Source organism: Vigna unguiculata, chromosome 6, assembly GCF_004118075.2.
Source record: "Vigna unguiculata cultivar IT97K-499-35 chromosome 6, ASM411807v1, whole genome shotgun sequence".
NCBI classification, from domain to species: Eukaryota; Viridiplantae; Streptophyta; class Magnoliopsida; order Fabales; family Fabaceae; genus Vigna; species Vigna unguiculata.
This window is the reverse complement of record NC_040284.1, coordinates 17,922,834-17,947,232: the sequence shown is the minus strand read 5'-3', so window position 1 is coordinate 17,947,232 and position 24,399 is coordinate 17,922,834. Positions and strand designations below refer to the sequence as shown.

General features: G+C 30.2%; 2 protein-coding genes across 4 annotated transcripts; both read left to right on the top strand.

Moving 5' to 3' along the window:
• Positions 1-11,814: 11,814 nt before the first annotated feature.
• On the top strand, positions 11,815-16,114 carry LOC114186937 (ent-copalyl diphosphate synthase, chloroplastic-like). 3 transcript variants are annotated; one of them, XR_003605175.1, is made up of 4 exons: positions 11,815-12,103; positions 12,472-12,622; positions 15,438-15,558; positions 15,888-16,087. XR_003605175.1 is itself a non-coding variant. In XM_028075014.1 (3 exons), exons 1-3 carry the CDS (start codon positions 12,046-12,048, stop codon positions 15,967-15,969), a joined length of 261 nt encoding a protein of 86 aa, XP_027930815.1. In that variant the 5' UTR covers positions 11,841-12,045; the 3' UTR covers positions 15,970-16,114. The 3 variants fall into 3 exon arrangements, 1 of the variants encoding a protein (XP_027930815.1); XR_003605176.1 differs by having other exon boundaries at positions 11,842-12,103; positions 12,540-12,622; XM_028075014.1 differs by lacking the exon at positions 12,472-12,622 and having other exon boundaries at positions 11,841-12,103; positions 15,888-16,114.
• Positions 16,115-20,067: 3,953 nt separating this feature from the next.
• Positions 20,068-20,774, top strand: LOC114189104 (stigma-specific STIG1-like protein 3). Its single transcript, XM_028077812.1, has one exon. The coding sequence runs from the start codon at positions 20,175-20,177 to the stop codon at positions 20,646-20,648; it is 474 nt and encodes a 157-aa protein (XP_027933613.1). The 5' UTR covers positions 20,068-20,174; the 3' UTR covers positions 20,649-20,774.
• The last annotated feature ends 3,625 nt before the right edge of the window (positions 20,775-24,399 follow it).

Genomic DNA, 24,399 nt, shown 5'->3' with positions numbered 1-24,399 from the left:
TGATAAAAAAATGTCTATAAAATAATTATAGTTTATTAGAAAGTGTATCGTTAGCTCTTCCCATACATAAATTACAAAATGAAATGAAAAGACTGAAAGATACAAGTATGATAAATGAGTGTTTGATACCAAGTCTCTATGATTATTAATCAGTGTAGAAGTTAATTAACTTTATTTTTTAATCATTGAATATATGTATGTCAAATGACATATGTAAATGTTTTCTTTCTATTTAAATTTTGATTTATGAATTTTTTCACATCAATTATTTTAAATATTACACATCAATTATACTTCTTTTCTTTGCTATATCAATTATTTAAGAATTATAATGTTATTTGTACATTATAAGAATATATATTTACACTTTTGAAGGGATAAATTTATTATGGATAATGATGTTAGTATATGTATTTATTCTTATAATAATTTAAGTGAGGTTCAACTAAATAACAGAATGTATTTTTTAAGAATTTGTATAATTTTAACCCTTAAAATGTGAGGATTTTCAAGAAATATTTTCATGAAAATATTAATTATTGACGAGTTAATGAAAATATTATTTTTATCGCTTAAAATGCGGAAAATGGCGGAAATCACACCACGTCCTTCTTGATGGTTTTTTCGTTGAATAAATTCGTATTCATCAACATTGGGGTAAACTCCAATTTTTTAATCATCCTTTAATTTTATATTAGTTTCTAATGGCCCCATTAAATTGACTTAATTGACATGGACGGTGCCAAAGGTTATACCTTGCAAGTAATAACTTAAATTTATTTGGAACACATGAATCCAATTAAAGTCACATATATAGGCTTAAAGCAATATTAATACAAATACGTAACTAATCAACACAAAAATTATTGTGAGTAAACTTGTACATTTAACTATAGTCACAATATTAAATTAACACCTTTCCAAAAAATAATATGTTTAGTAAATATTTGTGGAAGTTGAATTTTCTACTTTTTTTTTCTTTTTTGTGTGTGATCCCTCTATTATGTCTTTGCACTCCATAAATTGACTTTATATTTTTATTTTATTTTATTTTCTTCTTAATCATTAATATTCTTCAAAGGGTAGACTAAGAAATTCTCAGCAAGCATCGTAGAGATTTCTCAAAGTTTTCCCCCCTTAATTAAGTCACAATCATTGTTCCAATTTTATGGTCAAAATATCTACGAACAATTTAATAACTACAAGGAAGCAAAGTTTGTCTAACAATGTGCAATTTTCTTTGATTTTAAAAAAAAAAACAATCCTTTTCAATTCTTAACTAAGTGTTTGACAAATTAAATGAAAAACACGTACTTAAATTTTGATGTTGTTTTTTCACTATCCACTTATTTAGAAAAGAAAACAACTATTTGATAATAGGAGTCATTAATGATGTAGTCAGAATCAATGACTATTTTCATTCATATCATTTCAAGATTTTCTATTTTATCTATGGAGTTTTCTTTACAATTCTTATCAGAGTTATTCACTACAATCGTATCATAATTTCCCATCCAATAGTCACAAATATAGCTGGAAATATACACCATAAAACATTTGTATGAATATATCTTATTTAAAGGAGTTTTTAATTTTTTCCCCATAAACTCTATAAATGGTTATAGAGTCTAAACTTGCAAAGATAGATTGAGGTTTTTATACTATTCATTTACACAATAACAATTTATTTAATCCATCAAACAATTAATGGGAGAAAAAATTTCAATTTTAAATTGAATTAAACTCGATAATAACCAGTAAAAAGTTATATTTTTTACAAGAGTTGTTCTTTACGAAAATCAGTAAAAAAAACATTGAATTTAATTAAATAACATGGATTACGAGTAATTCACGAATTTCACTAGCAAAACCCTATTTAATCTATGAGTTTGCAAACTAAACAAAAAAAATGAAAATGATTGTATTCAAAGTTTATTAAAAAACAATAAGGTGCGAGCTCGAAGTGATACGAATAATCCATGGTTTTATTTTGTCTAAATTTCCTACTCTAAACACAAAATATATTGTAAAAATTGTAACCCTAACTTAAAATCACGATATTTAAATTTCACTGATGGAGTTTTATATATACATAGTTGATTATTTTTTTCTTGGTCAACGATAACATTAATATAAGTTTAACTCCATATTGTGAATGTGTGAACAAGAGAATATCACTTCATCCTCTTTCGACTACATTTGAATAAAAACTTAGACCATACTTTATTGGGTCACCTAGGAGACATAAATAACGTCACTTAAGCTTCATGCATAGGTTTTCATACCACAATGTTGGAACGGGGAGGGGCATGGCCCCCCAAATATTTTTTATTTTTTATTTAAATCATGTATATATTTTTGATTTTTTTTTTAAATTTTGAAAATGGATTGAGGAAATTAAATTATATGTTTTTTTATTTTTTTTAAATATAACATTTAATGTTAATAAATAATAAAACATAAAGTCAGATATAATACAAAATAAAAATATTTAGGTTTAATTACTCTTTTAGTATATGTTTTTGTCTAAAAATATTAAATTGTGATTAAAATATTGGGACTAAATTCAGATAAAAAAAGTGGAGGACTAACTTGACATTTGTTGGAATAGTAATCAAAACTAAATATTTACTAAGATATTTTTTATTTTATTTCTTATTGTTTTGGTTTTTCACAAAATTGTATGCATCTTTCATTTTCATATGTTTTTCTTTTTTCTTTGAAGAAAAAAATGAAGTTAATATACTCATTAATTTTTCTCTCATTTTTCATTTGTTTCCTTCCTCTCTCGAAGTAAAAAAATGTAACTCTCTCTTATATCAGTTGTTAATGAAATATTAGTTTGATACTTATTAAGCTTATTTTTTATCTCATAACACTTTTGCATATTAATTTGTTATGATTATAAAAGAAAAAAATAATGTATTATGTGTTTTTTCATAACCGATGATTTTTAATTGTGACTTGACTATACTATATTTTTTTCTAATAATTACGTCTCTCAATTTTTTATTAGATTATGATAAATTATTTTTTAATATATTTAAAAAAAGTATATCGATGAATAATAAAATAATAGATTCATTTTTTAAAAGTCATTAAAGGATGTTACCTATGAAGATGAAAACAAAATACATTCTACTTTTTCACATCTTTTAAAGTAGTATACTAATGGTTCAATCTAATGATCCAATTGTGTTATAGAAGAGCCATTTTAAAAGCATTATACTAATGATTAGAGCTGTCAAAATGGGTTGGAACCCGCGGGCCAACCTAGCTCACCACGAGTTTTGATCGGGTTAGGTTGAAATTTTTTACAAATTTTAATACGGGTTGATTTTTGACTCGGCTCATTTAAAACCCGACTCACTCGGGTTGAACCCATGGTGAGCCGGGTTGGCTCACCAACCCGCAGATAAAAGGGTCACACAAGTGTTTTTATTTATTTTTATTAAGTTGGACTTTACATTTGGGTCATGTTAGGTTTCTTTTTATCCAACACATAAATAATTTGTATTTTTTTATATTTTGGTTTGTATTTGGATTGTATTAAAATTTATTAAGATTTTAATTAGAATTAGAATTTAGTTTTGATTGAAAAAATAAAAAAATAATATTTTTTTTTAATTAAGTGAACCCGTGAACCAAACCGTTTAACCTGCCAACCCGTTGTGGGCCGGACCGGGTTCAAATTTGTTTGGCTCGCTAAAAAGTGAGCCGGGTTGGGTTGACTCACTAAATCATCAACCCGTGGTGGGTCGAACCGGGTCGGGTCAGGTTACCCGTTTTGACAACTCTACTAACGATCCAATCAAATGATCCTTAACAAATTTTGGTCAAGATCCGCAACTATATATATATATATATATATATATATATATATATATATATATATATATATATATATATATTATAGCATTCTCACAACATATTTTATAAAGAAATGTGAAAACCTAACTTTGCGAGAAATTAAAAAAGTATCATCTACTTAAATGAACGGAATATTATTTTAATACCTCAATATGTTAAAATTCAAGTAATTACTATTTATTATTTTTTTTAAAACTACTTTGTCATTAAAATAAATTCATCAACAAAATAATCATGGGCTATCATATGTACAAAGCAAACAAATAATTCATCAACGAAATCCATAGTAAACACAAACCAAAGCTTGTTACAACAAAATTTATCAAACCTTAAGTGTAGAACAAAAACATAAAAATATACACAATTAACCCAACAATAACATTAGAAATCCAAAAAAAAATCCTACAAACATATCGTTTAATGCTTACCTCCACAAACATAGAAAAAACTCAACTCAAAATCTAAGAACAACAAGTGTCTAGATATATTTTTAAAGGTTAAATATGTTTTTGGTCCCTCAAGTTTCAATGAATTTTGAAATTAGTCCCTCTTCGAAACTTGATACCAATTTAGTCCTTCATCTTTAGAAATATGTGGATTTAGTCCTTATTACCAATTTTTATTAAATTTATCCGACGTTTCAAGTGCATTTTATGATATTATTTGAATTGTTTACACCGTTTGACACACTTTCATTTCAATGTTAACTTAAATATTATCATAAAATGCATTTAAAATGTCAAATAAACTTAACAAAATTTGGTAAAAAGGATTAAATCCACACATTTCTAAAAATAAAGGACTAAATTGGTATTAAGTTTCGAAGAGAGACTAATTTCAAAATTACCTGAAACTTGAGAGACTAAAAACATATTTAACCTTATTTTTAATAAAAAGTAGAAAAATATGTTATATTTTATATAATTTTATTATATAAAATTATTATTCTCTATTTTATTATTATTGTGGATTAACATTAATAAATAAATAATATTATTTATAAATATCAATTATATTGCACAATTGTTATTAATTTATGGATAATATATATTGGGTTTCTGATGAACGATCCGTGATGGGTTGGATTGTTCAATGAACGGTCTGTGATGGACTTAAGTATTCAGGAACTTGTTGAGAGGTCCCTGGTCTCTGCTGGTAAGGTTATAAAACTGATACCCATTAATCAGTTTTTTATGAGACGACGTCAGAATATATTTGTAAGATGCGCTCTATAAAAACCTACCAGAAAGAGAGCAGTATAGTCTCAACAGGTAAGATGCACACTTATGAAAGATGAATTTTTTATTAATTTCATGTGTTCTACAAGTGCTAATCTTTCACCTACTCTTTCAATAACGAGGTACGCTTCCGTAATTTGTTTGTTTAAAGATTGAGAATTGTTTAATTGATTTAGGGTTTATGATTTATATGATTGATCTTTGTGATTCATAATCTAACAATTGGTATCAGAGCATGTTAGAATTATGATTACGTATGGTATCCAATTGCATCAACTTTAATCTACTTCTTTTCCCAATTTTGTGACGAACCATCGTACATCCATCTTGGGTCACCAATTTGTGGCAATTCCAGAACCCTAATTATGGAATTTTATAGATTTCATTTTCTTTGAACCTTATGCATTAATTCAGTTTTCTGGTGACTAAGAAATTGTTTTTTTGGATGATGTTACGAAAGTTATGGTTTGGTTTTATCATAGCATGAATACATGTGATTGGAAAGACTTATGTCCTCGTGCTAATGGTTTTGCATTGGCTTTTGCCGTCAATGGTGGCTTGCGGAAGAAAAAAAAAAGATTTGTTGATGTAGTTTTGATTGAATTTTTTATTGCAATTGCCACTGTTAGCTGCAAGCTAATTGATTGGAATTGATGTGATTGAATTGTATGGCTTATGTGAATTGCATATAAAAGTATTGCTTTATGGGTTATTAACAGATGCTGTTTTGATTTCAAGATTTTGAGTATTTAAGTTTCCTAATTGCTTATTTGAATGGCTTTTGTTTTGGGAAAATCTTTTCACTGTTGATGCAATTATCGATATGGTTTGCAATTCATATGACCCATGCACATATTCTATTATTGGAATTAATATTCATATGTTTCGTGTATATTTTGGATGCACTAGAATGATGCATACGTATTGTTTGGGGATCAAAAACAAAGTGCCATGTATTGTTTTTGGATAGGTGGATTATTGGTTATAATACATGAATTAATTGTATTATTTGAATAAGAATGTAAAAGGAGCATTGTACGCGAAATATGTGAATTTGGATTTGGAATCATGGCAATCGAAAAGTTTTTCATTTCATTGTCAAATCATGCAATTGAATAATGCTTATTGAATGCTATAAAGTTTTTCTATTGAAATTTATTTTTTATATTTTTCTTTGCATATTAAATTGGCATTCAATTAGGGAAAGCAAAGGCACTTAGTATTTATGTTTATATTCTGGTGCATTAACGAAATATGTTTCATTAAATGGGTGCATGATTTTGCTTATTTATTTTAATTGGCGGATCAATTATTGGCTTTATTTAATTACGTTTTTAAGGCATCCGTTTTAAATTAAAAATTAAATGAGTAATATATTTTTATATGATTGTGATTTCACCTATTGTGGATACAGTCGTATGAAATTTTGTGTGGATGAAATAATTTATTTTAATTATTTCATAAATAAAATTTAATTTTGTGTTATGTTTTCTCTGGTAGTGTGTTTATACTTGAATTAAATTTTTTGACCCTTATTTGTAAATGTTCACATGTTTATGTTATTATTTAAGGGATTGTTCATGCATAATATAATTTTATTATATTTTGTTAAACATGAGCAACATAATTTTATATGATTGTAAACTCACCTATCGTGGGTACAATTATATAAAATTTTATGTGAATGAGATAATTTAATTATCTCATTAATTAATTTTATATTATTACATTAATGTCAATCATTCCCTATTGGTATGTTGTTGTTAATGTAATTTATTTTATTTTTTGATACAATGTACTTTTGAATTTTATCTTATGTCAATCATTTGTCTTGTACCCTATCGGTATTAGATTTCTTTATGACATAAATTGTACATAGTATTTTATTTTTGAATTATATTTCTTATTTATTATGATTCAGGACCCTTAGGCGGGATCATAGTGAATGAGAAATTTGGTATTATAGGCATGTTTGACTGTGTATTCAGAAACATTAAATTTTATTGCACAATAATTGTGCATATTAGATGTTTATTTGTTGTTATTGGCTTCTTTCCCATGCAATTGACTTCGGTCAAAACTTTGAACAAGACAAGTTTTGAGGACTGGAAAGAATCTTTGGACTTATATTTGGCAAATACTGACATGAACTCTTCTTTGAGAGAAGAAGAGCCTCCCTCTAGCTCATACTCCTAAGTCCACTACTGTTTAGAGAGCTTCTTGTAAGAAATTGTTGAAACACTCAAAACAAAGTTTGTCCTGGTGGTGTTGAAATACACCATGAAGAAGTCTATATGGTTCAACCTAGTGACTTTACTAGAAAAGGCAAAAAGCATTTGGTTTACAGGTTGAATAAGTCTTTTATAGGCTGAGCCAAGCTTATAAACAATGGCATTTTGAAATTTGACCAGATGGTCATTTCTTTTGGTTTCAAGGAAAATACCACAAATCAATGTGCATTTACTTGAAGGCTAGTGGGAGTCAATTCATCATTATTGTCTTATATGTTGATGATATTCTTCTTGCTAATAGTAGGGTTAAACTTTTGACTGAGACAAAATTTATTTTAAATAGCCATTGTGATATGATGGACCTTGGCGATGCCTCTATTGTTCTAGCCATTCAGTTTTTCGTGACAGGTCATGTGGCATTGTTGGATTGTCTCAGGGAGGATATATTGATCCTCAAGGTTTAACATGCATTCTTACTCCTCATTTGTAGCACCTATTCAAAAAGGTGACAAGCTCTCTAAATGTCAATGTCCTCAAAATTGATAGACAATGATAGAGTTGAATTGAAAAGTTCCTTAATTGCTTCCGTTGTTGATAGTTTAATGTGTGCTCAAGTTTGTATTCGTCCTGATATTGCTTTTGCTGTTAATGCTGTAGGGAGATACTTGAGCGACCCATGTTTGGGTCATTGTAAAGTCGTTAAAAAAAAAGGTCTTTAGATATTTGCAGGGAACCAAGGATCACATCTTGACCTATAAGAAGTCTGATCAACTTCAGGTCATTGGTTATTCTGATTCTAATTTTGATGGTTTCCCTGACAACCAAAAATCTACTTCCGACTTTTGTTTTATGATGGAAGGAGAAGCTATTTCTTGGAAGAGGGTTAAACAAACTCTTATAGCTACTCTTAAACGCAGTATGTTGCTTGTTATGAAGCACTTGTCAAATTGTGTGGCCTAAAATTTGTTTTTTGACTTTCAAATTGTTGAAAGTATTTCTAGGCTACTCGTAATATATTGTGGAAATACTACTGCCTTGCATTTCTCTCAAAACAACATACGTTCTAATGCTCAAAGCATCTTGATATAAAATTTATGTTTGTTAGAGAGAAAGTTTTAGATTTTCAGACTCGGATTGAACATACTGCTACAGAAGATATGTTAGTAGATCCACTAACTAAAGGCTTAGCTATTGGAGTTTTTTCAAAATCATGTAACTCATATAGCTGTGGTTAAGTCTTTTGATGTATTGGGTTAGTGGGAGTCTGAGATATACCCTTTATATTATAATGGTTTTCATGAGATGTAAATTTATAAATGACGTCAGTCTCATTACATCTCTTTCAACATATAAAATGTTTGAACCATTTTGGGATCATGTTTTTATTTTATTTTATTTATTATCCATTATTTTTAAAATCTAAGCATATGATATGTATCCCTATCGGATATTATCTTTGTGATTCATGCTTACATTTCTTAATTGGTATTTGTGTTTATGTTGTAATTGATATAATTAATTTATTTATTAATGTTATCCAAGTGGGAGATTGTTATATTTTATATAATTTTATTATATAAAATTATTATTCTCTATTTTATTATTATTGTGGATTAACATTAATAAATAAATAATATTATTTATAAATATCAATTATATTGCACAATTGTTATTAATTTATGGATAATATATATTGGGTTTCTGATGAACGATCCGTGATGGGTTGGATTGTTCAATGAACGGTCTGTGATGGACTTAAGTATTCAGGAACTTGTTGAGAGGTCCCTGGTCTCTGCTGGTAAGGTTATAAAACTGATACCCATTAATCAATTTTTTATGAGACGACGTCAGAATATATTTGTAAGATGCGCTTTAGAAAAACCTACCAGAAAGAGAGCAGTATAGTCTCAACAGGTAAGATGCACACTTATGAAAGATGAATTTTTTATTAATTTCATGTGTTCTACAAGTGCTAATCTTTCACCTACTCTTTCAATAACGAGGTACGCTTCCGTAATTTGTTTGTTTAAAGATTGAGAATTGTTTAATTGATTTAGGGTTTATGATTTATATGATTGATCTTTGTGATTCATAATCTAACAAAATATCCTTTGATAAAAGAGACGAAACAAAATCATAATTAGGTTAAACAAAAAAAGTAGAAGAAAAACCTATTATCAAGAAGAAGAACTCAAGCTTTGAACAATAACTAACGTTCAATTCGATGTGAATCGATTAAGAAAGAAAAATAGCCTTAGATCAAGATGAACAAAAATATCAAGTTAATAATAAATGCTCAAACGACAACGATCGACCACGGAGATGAAAACAAAAGTATCAACTCAATAAAAAAAATGCTCAAACATGAAAATGAAGAACAAAATATGACTAGTGAATAGGGTTTCAGAAACAAAAGCAATAGAGCTCCAAATACAGAGAATGATAGTTCAAAAAGAAACTAGAATAATTTAATCAACTTCAGTGGTGGTAGAAGTATTCTCAACAAGTGTATGAGTTTGAAAATAAAGACAATCAAATCATATGCAATCATATGCAGTGTTCACACCGATAAAAAAATGAAAAAGTCAAGGGAAAAAAATCATTAGCTTTATTCTGGAAAATATTTAGACAACAAAACAAAGCGTTCACGGGGTAATTTCCCTGACACCAACTTGCAGAGACTAAAAGGATAAAAAAACCAAAGAAAATGAGACGTGTAGGCATCTCAATATGAATGTTTGAGTTATATTCATAGTAGTTTGTTTTCTTAAGTATATTTTAGAAGAAAAAAATAATTTTTTTATAAATTGAAAATAACTGTAAAAAAATTTAACTTTTGCATAAAACAATTTTCATTTATAAAATCATTAATTTTAATTTATTCTTTTAGAAGTGCTTATTAAAAAAATTCGCCAAAATAAAACCAAAATTATCCCCCCGTTGTGTTACTGCTCCTTTGACATACAAGTCCCAAATAATGTGAGTCATTTTTCATTGTTATCTTACTATTTTAATGTAAAACTTAACCCTTTTTAATTTCCCCTTTTCTCTAATTTTCTTCAATCAAAGATTTTTCATTTCTAACTTTATCTTTCCCACCCTTTAATTTCTCCAGTATTTCAAATGTGCCCAACAAACTTAAAATTCATTCACAACATAAGTTGGCCTTCTCTTCCTCATTCATTCCCATAATTTTTTGGCCACCCCAATACTTTTTAAAAGAACCATATTTTATCTTTTTGTAAAAGTCATTTTTTATTACTTGTTTCATAAATTTTCTAGAACAAAGTTTTCAAAATTTTCTAAACATAATTTTTGAAATAGAATTTTCATAATAAAATTTTTGAAATGAGATTTTTAGAATAATATTTTCAGCACCCATATTTTCCAAAACATATTTTTTAGAATAAACTTTTTAAAACACATAAATAATCTGGGGAAAAAAATTGAAATTATTTTTTTCTGGTGGTATGGTGGACAGGATATTTTAATCTTCTATCTGTCAGCAGTTAGTAACAATGGGTAATGGGGTTGCAGGAAGCAAAAGCTCTTTAGCGAAACTTTTTGGGCCCATGAGTTTAAGTGACGTCACTTTTTCAAACTTTAGCCCTAAATGTGAAGGGTAGACCAAAAATACACCTCCAAACTATTTTACTTTCCTACACTACCCCTCTAACCTTTGACCAGTAAAATTAAAAGTAAATACCCTCTCTATTTATTCACTGTTCTCAGCTTAATTAGAGTCACTACTTCACTAAATGCAGTAATCATCTTAATTACTTTTACCTACTTAAGTTACAGGGGCAAAATGGACAACACACTCAATCCTTGGAGGTGTAAGAGAAATCTTTGGAGGTATATGGAGAAGATCCCAAAATATTTCCTATTCGGACCACTAGTTTTGTGGGTTGATTTCTCCTCCAGTAAGATCCTTCATTCACTTAAGAGGTTTCTCATCAAATTTTGGATAAGAACATATTTTAAAGAAAATGATAATTCGTGAATGAAAAAATAATGAATTATTTTTGCTTCACATTTTCAAATTTTAAAAATGAATATATGATTTGTTGAATTTTAAATTCTTTTGCTATTTTTAACAATTTGTAAAAGTTAAAGCAAAATTATTAAAATTTTGGAAAACAACTTGTGCAAATTAAGTTTTCGTATTAGACTAAACTTTAATAACAGCTTATGAACCTAATTAGGACTCCCATTTAAACTCGTGTTTACTTCAAACTCCAGAGCTTATATATGACATATAAAATAAAATAAAAAATTAAAATTTAATTGAAATAAATAGTTATTTATAACCGATACTTTATTTTAATGGAATGAATAAATAACTAATAAAAGAGATTACGCACTACAGAAAATGTAATTTTAGCAGGAGATTATTAGGTGGGGTTTTAATAACCTTTATTGAAAACATAATTTAGCGGAGGTTTTAATAAACCTCGATAAGTATAAGGGGTTTCTTAAACAAACCCCAGTAAAATTTGAATCTTTCCTTATTTTTTTTTATTTTTCATTTCTTTTTATAATTTTTTAAAATTAGATAGAGTTTCGTCATGCCAACCCTAGAAAGAAGATATCTTCTCCGCCGTTCTCTCTCGATGTTCCACCATTCTTCACCATTCTCCGCCGTTCTCTCTTGATCTTCCACCATTCTTCTTTGATGCTTCACCATACTCCGTCGTTCGCTCTCGATGTTCCACCATTCTCCCTTGATGCTCCACCGTTCTCCCTCGATGTTTGAAGTTCAAGGTAATGAAGATTTTTCTCTCTGCTTCCAATTTCCTTTCTCTGCTTCTTATCACTCTTTGTCTTTCGATTTCATCTTTGTACTTTTAATTTCGTTTTCATTTTCATTTTCCTCGTTCGATTTTGATTTTCCTATGTTCGATTTCGATTTTACTGTGTTCGATTTCGATTTTGATTTCGATTTCACTACTTTCTATTTCGATTCCTTGCTTTTGGTTTCATTTCTCTACTTTTGATTTCGTTTCCCTGAAACTCTGTTAGGTTATATCTCCTTTATATTTATATATTTTTTTCTATTGATTTACTGCAATTAAACTCGTTGTCATTTTTTTCTTTCATGGACTTCTGTTCTGATGCTTGGAAATGACTAGGTTGAAGCTGCTAGATTCCTTGATTTATTTGCTACATGTCTAAGCCATAATTCAACTCACTTCAACAGAAAGATCATCTGTCCTGGGATATCTTCCCTCCATTGCGGAGTTGAAATCTGGAGCTAATTTCTTCAATTATAGCCCCTCTCTTGTAAGTTCTGGCTTATCTGAACTCCCTAAATGCAGGCTTATTGAGGAAAAGAGTATAGAAAAACTTGTGAAAGGTGCTTAAAATAACTATGAGCTTCCTCTCATGCCCCATTGGTTTAGTTATGTTGGTAGTCTTAAGTTATACCAACCTCTTGTCGGGATTCTCCGATTTGTGGGTTTATCTTTAGTGGCAGGTGATTTTTGTGACATCCCATTTTTAATAGATTACACTACTACATAAAATATCACACAGTTATAATAACGAGAAGCACTCAGATGAACATAAAACGTAGGGAAGGTAACTATTACAGTCATCCAGAATTTTGTATTTGTGAAAACAAAAGTGGGCATACCACTATGCCATAAACAACTAAAGAGAAAGTTAACAGTTGCACAAAAGAAATGCTCTAAGAGCATGGAATTACAAGGCACTAGGGCCATAGAACCTCTTCGTAAGACATATCAACGGGCCCACTAGGCTGCACTGTTACCACCAGGCCTACTCCCAGAATTTCCTCCATCTGCTCCCACCAAGGGTGATCATCGCAAAAGAGAAAACACAACAGGAACACGAAACAAAAATGCAAGGGTAAGCTAGTGTAACATGAAACTTACCATAGCGTAAAAGAATAAGTGCATAAACATTCACAGGCATACAACACAGAGACACATAAGTCATGTTATGGCAAACAAGCAAGACACTATGACTCAATTATCCGGATAAATATATTAAGATCGGATTCACCGGACGCTTGCACTTGTGGTGGCCTCTACTGCTCTGCAGAGCCATTGCCAATGGGTTTCACCCTACCACGCACAAGGTTAGCCTTTAAGCGTCTAAGGCCATTATCCTGCCAAAGACTAGGGCCTCCCGCTACTCTCCCCACTTGGGTCAGTTTGCTCTATTTGAGACTCACTGACCCCTTTAGAGTTTCGGGATGCAATCCTTACTTGAATCCTTATCTTAATATATACACTACACGCCACCATAAAGTCTTCCCACGAGACTCCTGGAATTACGCCTAACACACCAAATTTATGTTTCATACCATGTCCACCACCTTTATTTAGAACATCCAATCCTCATGCAAGTTCTCCACCAACCAACCAAACAAAATTCATGTGTTATTCATGCCAACATACCAACTTTTAGTTCATAAGATTCAAGCAACCATATATATATATATATATATATATATATATATTCACATGCTCTAGGTTTTGAAAGAAAGGGGTAAATAAATAAATCACACAATTCACCCATCAAACAAAGAGGAAAACAGATTTGCAACCACCCGCTGCAGTAGCTTCGCTCAAGCTAGGAGTCGTCGCCCAGGCGAGAGAAGTTGTCTCGCTCAGGCGACTGGCTCTCGCTTAGGCGAGCCTACAACAGTGGGTCATTGGAGGATTCACGATCTCTCGCTCAGGCGACGCTGTCTCGCCTGAGCGAGCTGGCCTGTCGCTCAAAATACAGCCCCTCGCCTGGGCGAGTGCTCGAGGCAGAACCAAGGTGAGCATTCTGATACTCTCGCCTAGGCGAGACGAGCTCGCTTGGGCGAGAATAGCAGAGTTCACCACTGTCATCCCACATGCAATGGCGGAAACAGCTCAGATCCACTCCCAAATTCACATGCAACTCCATTTCATTCAACAAAAGCACACCACGCACGCATAAAAATATACAACGACCAAAAACAGCCAAATAGTGATTTAAAACCAATGAATCTAGCTTCCCTTACCTTGTTAAACGCTAGCAGAAGAGAGTAGCGACCCAAGAAAAGTAGTGGAGCACAGGAGCAGGGTACGGAGCTGAAAACAGACCCACACAGAGTTGAGAAAGGGTGCTAGGGAGAACCCAAGACAAAACTATTAACCTCTGAACTGGTGAAAGAGAAGGACAAGGTTGGAGTTCGACTTACCCGGAAGTACAATGTCCTTTGCTATCACGAAACAAGGGGAGAACCTCTATGCCTTAGCAGAGCTCTTACACTAGACGAGGGAAGGGAACAAGGAGCTGTTTTTCTGAAAATGGAACAGAATGAAGGAGTTAGGGGCTGGCAAGGGTATTGGGTCCCCTTATTGGATTTACTTGTATTACCTTTGTTTGTCGCTGGCAGTCTTGGTATGACAGGCATGGTTCTGGACAGTTATTGAGGCAAGCTAGCACAGCTGCATGCATGCTAAATGAGATAATATTTGGTATATCGGAACGAGCAAGTAATGATTTTGCTAGTATATTTCATAATTGTGCATTTCATACTTCTTTCTGGAAGATGCCCAAGGATAAAGGTGTAAGGAGTTATTTAGTTGAGTGCATTGTGGGATCTTACATGAGTATTTAGCTGCTGAGGTATGGAATGTTCCAATTGATTGTGGAACTGCTGACTTGTGAATTGACTTTAAAGACAAATAAATAATTTATTACCATTTTCACCCATGCTTGAACACACCCTACGCACACTTGTTTATATGTACATACTTCAAATCAAATAGTAATATTTTTTTTCTTGTTTTTGAGTAAATACATTATATATAACCAAATATTTGGAATGATATTATAAATATTATTTAAATAATACTTTAGTTTTCCCATGCATAGACATATACGAAGGTTTGAGATTCAAGTATAAATGGTTTTTACGTTATAACTTATTTGGATATGTTTACTTCTTTTTTCCTCTAATTAAAAATATCAAAATAAGAATTATTTTTATCAAGATATCTTTATTAGTTAGATTGACAAGAAAAAGCAGAGACAAATTTGCGAGTAAAATAAAATAATTCCGTTACATAATATTTATGTGTTTTACATGCAGTTCCTAATGTCTACCCGGTGGATTTGTTTGAACACACATGGATCTTCGACAGACTTGATCGTCTTGGAATTTCAAGATATTTTCAGTCAGAAATCAAAGATTGCGTGACCTATGTTTCAAGGTGTGTGAGATGTTAATGAGTACCATTATAATTAAGAAATTAAAATTAAATGGTATGTTAAAATAGAAAATATTTGGTTTACCTGTTACACTTTATATCGAAATCAATTAATAGTTGGAGCTATTTCACCACACTTATGTAATTATGTAATGAGATGAATTCTTTGGTCAATACTATGTTTTATTAACTGTCAAAGGTGGCGGCTTATAAAACCATCCACTCAGAAAAAAATTGTCAAATATTATATTATATATATTATCAATGTGTTATGAGCTTTGACTTTACATATTACCTGATATTAACATATGTGTTTGTTTTATTTTTTAAAGACCACCTGAAGATGAAGAAAACATCAATCAAATGGAGAAACAAATGACTCAGATCAAGATTGATACAGAAGAATCTTATTAGACTTTCATTTTATTTGACTTTATAACAAGTATAACAAAGATATTGTAATATTTCAGTAGTTTGAATGTTTAAACTTTATTATTTACTTTGAACTTATAGACTATGTTCCTTGTTTTTATGAATGTTATATCTAGTTATAAACAAATATCTAAATGTTAAAATTTTTTCATATCATATGTTGTATGAATTATAGGCACTCAAAAAGTATAATAAATAAAATTAAGGGAATTTAAAAAGTAAAAACATCAATAAATAATGAATTGCATTGTAGGGGTAAAGAATGAACTTTCAATACTATTATACAGTATAAAGGATTTAAAACTACATACAAGAAATAGGTACTAGGGGTTTTAAAATCTTAGATAAATACCAGGGATTACCAGGGGTTTCAAAACCATCGGTAATTATCAGGGGTTTCGAAACCGTTTGTAATTACCAGGGGTTTCGAAACTGCCGGTAATTACTAGGGGTTTCAAAACTGTCTATAATTACCAAAGGTTTTGAAACCGCCAGTAATTACCAGGGGTTTGAAACCGCCGGTAATTACCAGAGGTTTCAAAACCGCCGATAAGTGCTGCTTTACCAGGGGTTAGTGAAAACCGTCGGTAATCTGTTAACGACGTTGGTTTTTCTAGAGGAAAAATAAACTGCCGAAAACTCCTTTAACAGAGGTTAAAACCTCCGGAAATGCCATAAATAACCTCTAGTAAAAATTGTTTTTGTTATAGTAACGGTACATGAATAAGAAAATTATATTTAAAACTTCGTCCTGATTATCACTTGACCAATTCTTATTCATCTTGGATTTATTGCTTTATAAATTGTTTATGTTCATATTGATCGTGAATGTTATAAATTCTTATACACTTACATAATTGGTGGGAAAGTCACTGAATTCTTCATTAGAGATGAAATCATTTTTAGACATTATGAGTGAACCTTAATATTTCATCTTAGATTCAATACAGTGATTAATTAGGTATTAATTTTTGCATTGATGTCTATTCGACCCTTGAAATGATTATATATTTTTTATATGACATTAATATTTTGAGGTTATTTCTTACATTATTTTTTGATAAAAAATGTAGTATATTTCATTTTGTGACGTTCTTTGATAACATATTTGATTTGTGATTTTGATTTCACTTCTTTCAAGTTGATTACTTGGTATTAATGTGAAATATTATCAAAATTTTATAAATATTTAAAACACAATAGATAATCAACAGGAAGACCGAAGTATAAAAAAATATCTTCTTAACTAGGAAAAGGTCACACATTAAAAAAATAGATATTAATACATTATAAGTGACAAAATTAAGTGAATTTTAAGATAAGATTAGCACTTGTCTTGTTTTGAATTTGTTTAATTCATCTGTTTTTATCTGTATTTAGCATGTTTTGCAACTCTAAGCGAGTTAAAGTGGAAAAAGTGAGAAATTGGATTAAAATATGCAATTATGGCCAATTTGTGACTGATGCGGCTAAGTGATAAAAATTGTGTTAAGTGCCACAAAGACGATTAAGGAAATCCTCATGAGGAGGAACCTTTGGAAAAATATAGAATTGAACTTTTACACCTCTAGCCCAAAATGTGCGGCTTAAACCCTAAGAAAGACAATTTAGAAAGATATAGAATGAAAGCTTTAATGTTGAAGCGCCAAAGTTGAAGCTGAGCACCATCCTTGACGGTTTATAAATACCAACCTCATATCCTCATTTTGTGCATTGAGTGGAGAATTAAATATGTAGTGTAGTAGGGTGGGAATACAATGTTGGAGGCTTGAGATATGCTTTCATTATAAACCTTATGTCTAGGTGCTGTTAGGATTGCATTGCAATATTTTATGAGTAGTTGAACTCTTTCATGTCGAGGTTGAGAGTAATCAATTCTAATTATATGTACTTCTACTTCTTAGATATTTATCTATGTTTTCATTTAATTTGTTTGTGAATTGTTTGTGCTTGTTATTGGATGAACTGATCAATTAATCGTGGTATTTCAATGGCTTGGGATTGAGTGAGAATTGGTTCCAAGTTGTGATCCAACTAATACTCCTCCTCCTTCTAGATGTTAGGAATAGATCTAAAATTGTATTACAAATGACTTGGTGCACTTGCCAATAGATCACACAATTGGGTAAATCTCTTAAAACTTGATATTGTGTGATGTTGAGGATTTTAGGGCTTAAGCCTAATGAACATAAAAATCACAACCCAAGTTTACCCATCAATGCATAATCCCAACTCTTTTGGTATGAAGTTGTAGATCAATGCTGAATGAATTCAAGTTGAATTAGTTAGGAGTATAAAGAAAGACATTGGAGAGTTCATATAATTTGTTCAATAAAATATGACAAGTATTGATAAACAATATTATTGTTCATGTGTCAATTATTTTAATGACATACGAGTATAAGTCAAGCGATAAGAAACAATGTGATGGTTTCTTAAGGGTGGTGACTTGACATGTGAAATGTTAAACATTCCATCAATGTATCAATCTCAACATTTTGATGTATATTTGAGTTGGGGTGGGTCAACATTCATTTGAGTCAAGGCCAACCTATGTTCAATTGAGTGGGACTAAGCTTAGGTGGGTCCTAGTTTAGTCAAGACCAAGTTGGGGCTAACCTGATCAAGACTTAGTAAAGTTGAACCTAGGTCAAGTTGAGTCAATCTTGGCCCAGCTTGAGCTGAGTCTGCCCCAACTTAGATTAAGCTAAGTTAACCTAGGATCAAGTCAAGTCGAGTTGGTTGGGCTCAATCAGTCTAGATTAGTTGAGTTGATTCGATTCAGGTCAAAGTCAACTCGAGTCAAATTGAGACGTTCAGTCGAGTTGGACTAGGTGTGACCGAGAGAAATCGAGTCAAATTTGTTCAAGTCAAATTGGGTCGAGAAATTGGATCAGAGCCATATCAAACTAAGTTGGGTTGACTATAAAGACCCAAATATGATTTTGAGTGTAACTATAAATTTATCTATTTTTATTTTGTTTTGTACTTCATATTCAAAATTTAATGTTTTAACAAAATTCCAAAAATTAATGGGAATGCTCGTCTCACTCCATTATTTTGAAGCCTAGTGGTTTAGAGCTTGTTTTATTTACCATGATCAAATTTTATGGTGTTTGAAATTACAACTATAACAAGAACAACAACATATAACATATACGTATATGGTGTTGCTTGTGCAAATTGTTGTAATAATAAAAAAAAAAAACGCGTTTAGCATTAGAATATATTGGAACTATGGTGGTTACACATTCATGGCTCTAGTCTTGTTTACATTTTACGTTTTCCTTTGCTGATAAAACAATTATTTCAATAACTAAAGCACATAGACCTAAAAAATCCTTAGTCAAATCTAAAAACAAATTGGGACCAATATTCAAACTCTATGTATGTATCAACAACCTATTATAAGGTGGCATTTGAAGCTCTTTATTATTTATTTCCTCATATTTCTTTTTATGCTTTACACACCACACACGTGTACTACTTTACTACTCTCATTATGAATATTTCTAAAAAACTTAATGTATCATTCTTTTTGCAGAACAAGAATCAGTGTGAAACAATTAAAGTTTGATTGGAATTTTGACACGAAGAAACGTAGTACGTGGATTTTGTGAGTTTGTAGAATTTGTTAAATGTAAGTTATGCCGTTAACGTGTATGACGAAATGCCTTTGCTTACCCTAGCAGTGTGCCTGAATATCCTCAGGCCGTCCACTGCGGTTTCATCAGATGTGGTGGCTCACACAATGCTGAAAACTCATTACTACCCTTTGACTCTCTCTGCATCAATAGTGTCTCCATGTTCAAGTTGTGTTTGCATCATAGAACTATGAGCAGAAGGGCACAATAGACCATGGAAGAAGAAAGAGTTTAAAATGGAGGGTATTGTGGTGCTCAAGTAAGAGAAATGGGTGAAGCTTTTGAAGGTCAAACAATAGAATATGCATCAGAATTCCTTCACACTCTTCCATTAGCATGCACCATGCAACCTCCTCATACACCTTTAACCACTTTTGCGGCGTCAACTTCTCCTCCAGCTTTATAAACCCTAACCCTCCCTCTTCATTTTCTACACCACATTTTCATTCACACCAGAAACAAAACACACAAACCAAAACCCTCTTCTCATCTTCATCATCTCCTTCTGATAGTACACCTTCAACCATTGACAGTGGCAAAGCCATGGGGCTCCTAAAGGCAATATTCATCATAGCAACAACCATGGCTTTGTCCATCACACTCACAATGAAGACCATCACCAAAGAGGAATCCAACCCCGTTTTTCTGCACCATGATTTTCCCTCTTCATCATCATCATCAACCACTCCTCAAAACACCATTCTTCTCCCTTCTAAAAGGGTGAATCGCTTCCTCGCACAAGTGAAAAACCCTAATGCTGCTGATCACTGCCACAAGGACCATGATGTGTGCAGTTTGGAGGGTGTGAAGAACTCGACGTGTTGCAACAACAAGTGCATTGATGTAGGGTATGACAAACACAACTGTGGTGCGTGCAAGAAAAAGTGCAAGTACACAGAGACATGTTGCAGAGGGGAATGTGTGGACACCAACTTGGACAAGAGGCATTGTGGGGAGTGTAACAATCGATGTGAATTAGGTGAATATTGTGTCTATGGAATGTGTGGTTATGCCTAAGGTTCATCATCAGCATGAGTCCCCAATATAGGGTCCTATGTTGTTATTACTATACGAGGTTTGTGATTTTATTAAAAATATTCAATAAAGTGAACCACATTTCTGGTGGTTATCTAACAAAATATATACCATATATATATATATAGACTTTATTATTGCTCCCTTAATTGCGATCTTCTAAGTGTTTCTCAAATATATTATTATCATCACATATTATATATAATGCCATGTATTGCTTTTCTTGGTTTCTTCTTATATTTATTGGGTAGACCCAGATAATCACAAGAGAAAATAAATTTTTTGACAACTAAATTTTGATAATTTTCTTTTACAACTTTGAGGTAACATTTTTTAAGTGATTTATCAATTTTTTATTTTTTTTCATTTATCTATATTACAAACCACTTGAAAGATGTTATCTCAGAATTATAAAAAAAATTGTCAAAATTTAGTTGTTAAAATATCATTGTCCAATTATAAGACACGGTTCTACAAGAATGTAAGAAAATATAATGATTTTTTGTTTATAATTGTGTTATGGAAAAATAATTTATTCTTTAAGGCATGATATTGTAGAGGTTTGTTAATTAGTTTCTTTTGATGGCCTATGAAAAAAATTGCTCTTTTATATAGACACAAAAGTTATATGTTAAGTAAATTATAATTGAATAAGAAACTTCATTTTTTTTTCAAGTCTCTTGTTTATTCATTCATTCGCGATTTATGATTTATTGTGGTCACTGGTTGGAAGCACCATGATTATCTATTATTTTAATTTATATGTAATTATTCCCAAGAACGGTTTATTCAAAGTTCATTATGAAAATTAGTTTAGTGCTTAATTGGAAAACGTCTAAATTTAAAAGTTAATATATTTCTTAAACTACATAAAAACAATATTTCTGTATATGCTAAGATCCCAAATCATTAAACACATAATTAACACTGAATTTTAAATGCTTCAAGAGTTGTTGGTAATTTGGTAAAAATCTGAAGAGTGCAAATTGTTGTTAAAAAAAGAGTTGTTTTTGAATTATGTAGTAGAGTGTAGGATGAATAAAGGTGGCAAGAATATGAAAACTTAGGGTTGAAGAAAACAAATAGAGCAACATAAGATACCTTTACTTAAATCGTTTCTGAAAAACGAAGATACGCAATTAACAGATCAGAATAAAAATAAAGTGGCATGGATTTTGGTGCAAATGGGTGTCCACATGCATATGCATATGTGCTTCTAAAGATATCTTTCACCTTTTCTGAGAACAGTTTTATGTATTAGGTTGCTTCATCAATGAATGTCATGCTGGTATAAAAATTTATTTAGAAATAAAGTTGATGATATTGAAATGTGTGATAACTCATAAATGAGCAAAAGGAAGAAAAATATGAGATGTAATAAAGAATGTGAATAATGCAATTAAGTCTTACATTTTGTTAGATCAAAGCTCATCTGCAAAAAAAAAAAAAAAACTAGAGTAGAATTATAATTCACTTTGTTTTCTTGGAAGTTCTTGGTAACATGAGAATTGTGTTCTCAGTATTTCAAAATTTGTAATGTTTTTGAAATAATTTAATTTAATTTTTGGTGAAAAATATGAATTTGAGTAAAACAATTATTGGTAATTAACTGATTGATTTAAATTAATAAATATTGATAGGTTGTTCTATAGTATAATGTTCAAATTGTCTTTTTGGTATTTATTAAAATATAAATATTTTTTAATTAAAAAATTTAGTTGAGAAAACAAAAACAAATTATTTTTTAAGATATTAATTATGTAAAGTATTATTTTTTATTTGTTAATTACTTATATTAATTATAAGAAAATTTAGTGATATCCAATAAATCAAATTATTATTTTAAAAATAAAATGTTAGAAATAAAAAAAAATAGTAACTTATCAAATAATCTCATACAATTTATCATTTTCTCTTTATTTCTTATTCTATTTTTTTAAAAACTTTTTCTTTGAAACATCGCACATATCACCTAAATTAATATAGATAACTCTTTAATTAGTTCAAATCTCCTGTAAAATAAGTGATTTAAAATAACATTATATTATATCATTAATATTAATAATGATGACAATAATAATAATGGTCCATTTGTTATTTTGCTTCATATATATTTATAATTGTTTGATTTGGTTTTCTTCTTTAATTATTTATAATTGTGTTGATATATTATAGTATGAGTGCGGTTATTATGTAACGCAATGGATGAAAATCAATATTCGTACTCGTATTACAATTAGTTGGAAAACGATAACATATATTTGAATTGAAACAAATATTTTACAACATTGTCTTTTTATATACTAATTGACGTTAATGTCTTATTTTGTAAACATTTAATAGTTTGCACCAAATTCCGATAAGTACATAAAGTTTGGTAAGATAGTTTGTGCAAAGTTTATAATTCAAATGTACAATAATATTTAGAATATTTACTTATTGTAAAGAAGACTTATAGTTGTATTTGGATTCTAGATGATTTTGGGTTCGATAAAATGTATATTGTAGTTTTTGTTATGATTTGAAAATATGTGCATGTTTAAAATGTGGAACAAACCAAAACATAAAAATTATTTAAAAGCTAAACCCACATTTGACTTCGGTCGTTGTCTCAACCGAAGCGTAAAGATGACATTTGATCTCAATTCGTGTAAAAATTGAAGTCAAATATCCTATCTAAATTTAAATTAATTGTTTATTTTAATTACATATGGCCCCAGTTCATAAGATAACCGAAGCCAAATGTTGGCCTCGGTTCACCAGTCAACCGAAGTCAAATAACTTTCATAATTTAAAATAATTACTTAATTTTAAGGTCATATGACCTCACTTATCTTTTGAACTAAAGTAGAATGATGACTTTTTGGTTTCAGTTGATAATTTGTCAAAAACGCGCCTTTTTTTATCTCACCTGAACATGTCTTAGGTGTAGAATTGAAATCCAATCTAAAAAATAATTAGAGCCAAAACTCTTTCCTACACTAGTACTAACTCCTGATGTTTCACCTTGAATGTTTTATCTTCAATATTTTCCAAACATTGTATTTCCTTAGAGACGGAAAAAAAAATGCTAAGAATTGTTAGGTTTAGGGTTTATCAAGTGAAGATGCTAAGAGAAAGACTAACATGTTGCGAGGAGGATCCATCGCAAGTTCGTGCTCCATGGTAGGTTTGTGCTCAAGCTTCACATTTTCATGCTCCAAATCTAGGGTCTAAAATATTTTCTCCTATGAAATAATATAGATCTCCATTAAGAGCAATTATGACTCATGTCTAAAAGGGTAATTAAGTTCATCTAGCACAATAGAACTCAACCATTCAAGTTACTGCATAAATTGTTTTGAAACTAAATATCTACCATAAGGAAGTGAGAACATGTTAGACTTTTCTTAAACAAATGTTTTGTAAAAATAAAGCCTAAAATATGTTTTAGTTTACAAGGTTAAATATATTTGTAGTTTTAACAGTAAATTAATTTATAAAATTTTAAATTTTAAAAATAAAGCCTAAATTGTGAAGTTGTTTTTACAGTAAAATAATTTATAAAGTTTAAAAAAATTAAAATCGAATTTAAAAACCATAATATTATACAAATTTAAGTATTATTTATTTAAAACACACACAATTATATATATATATATATATATATATATATATATATATACTCGTATAAAATAAAAGAAGTAGAGAAATTCTTAATTATTTATTTTTTATTTTTCTGGCTCTTTGGGAC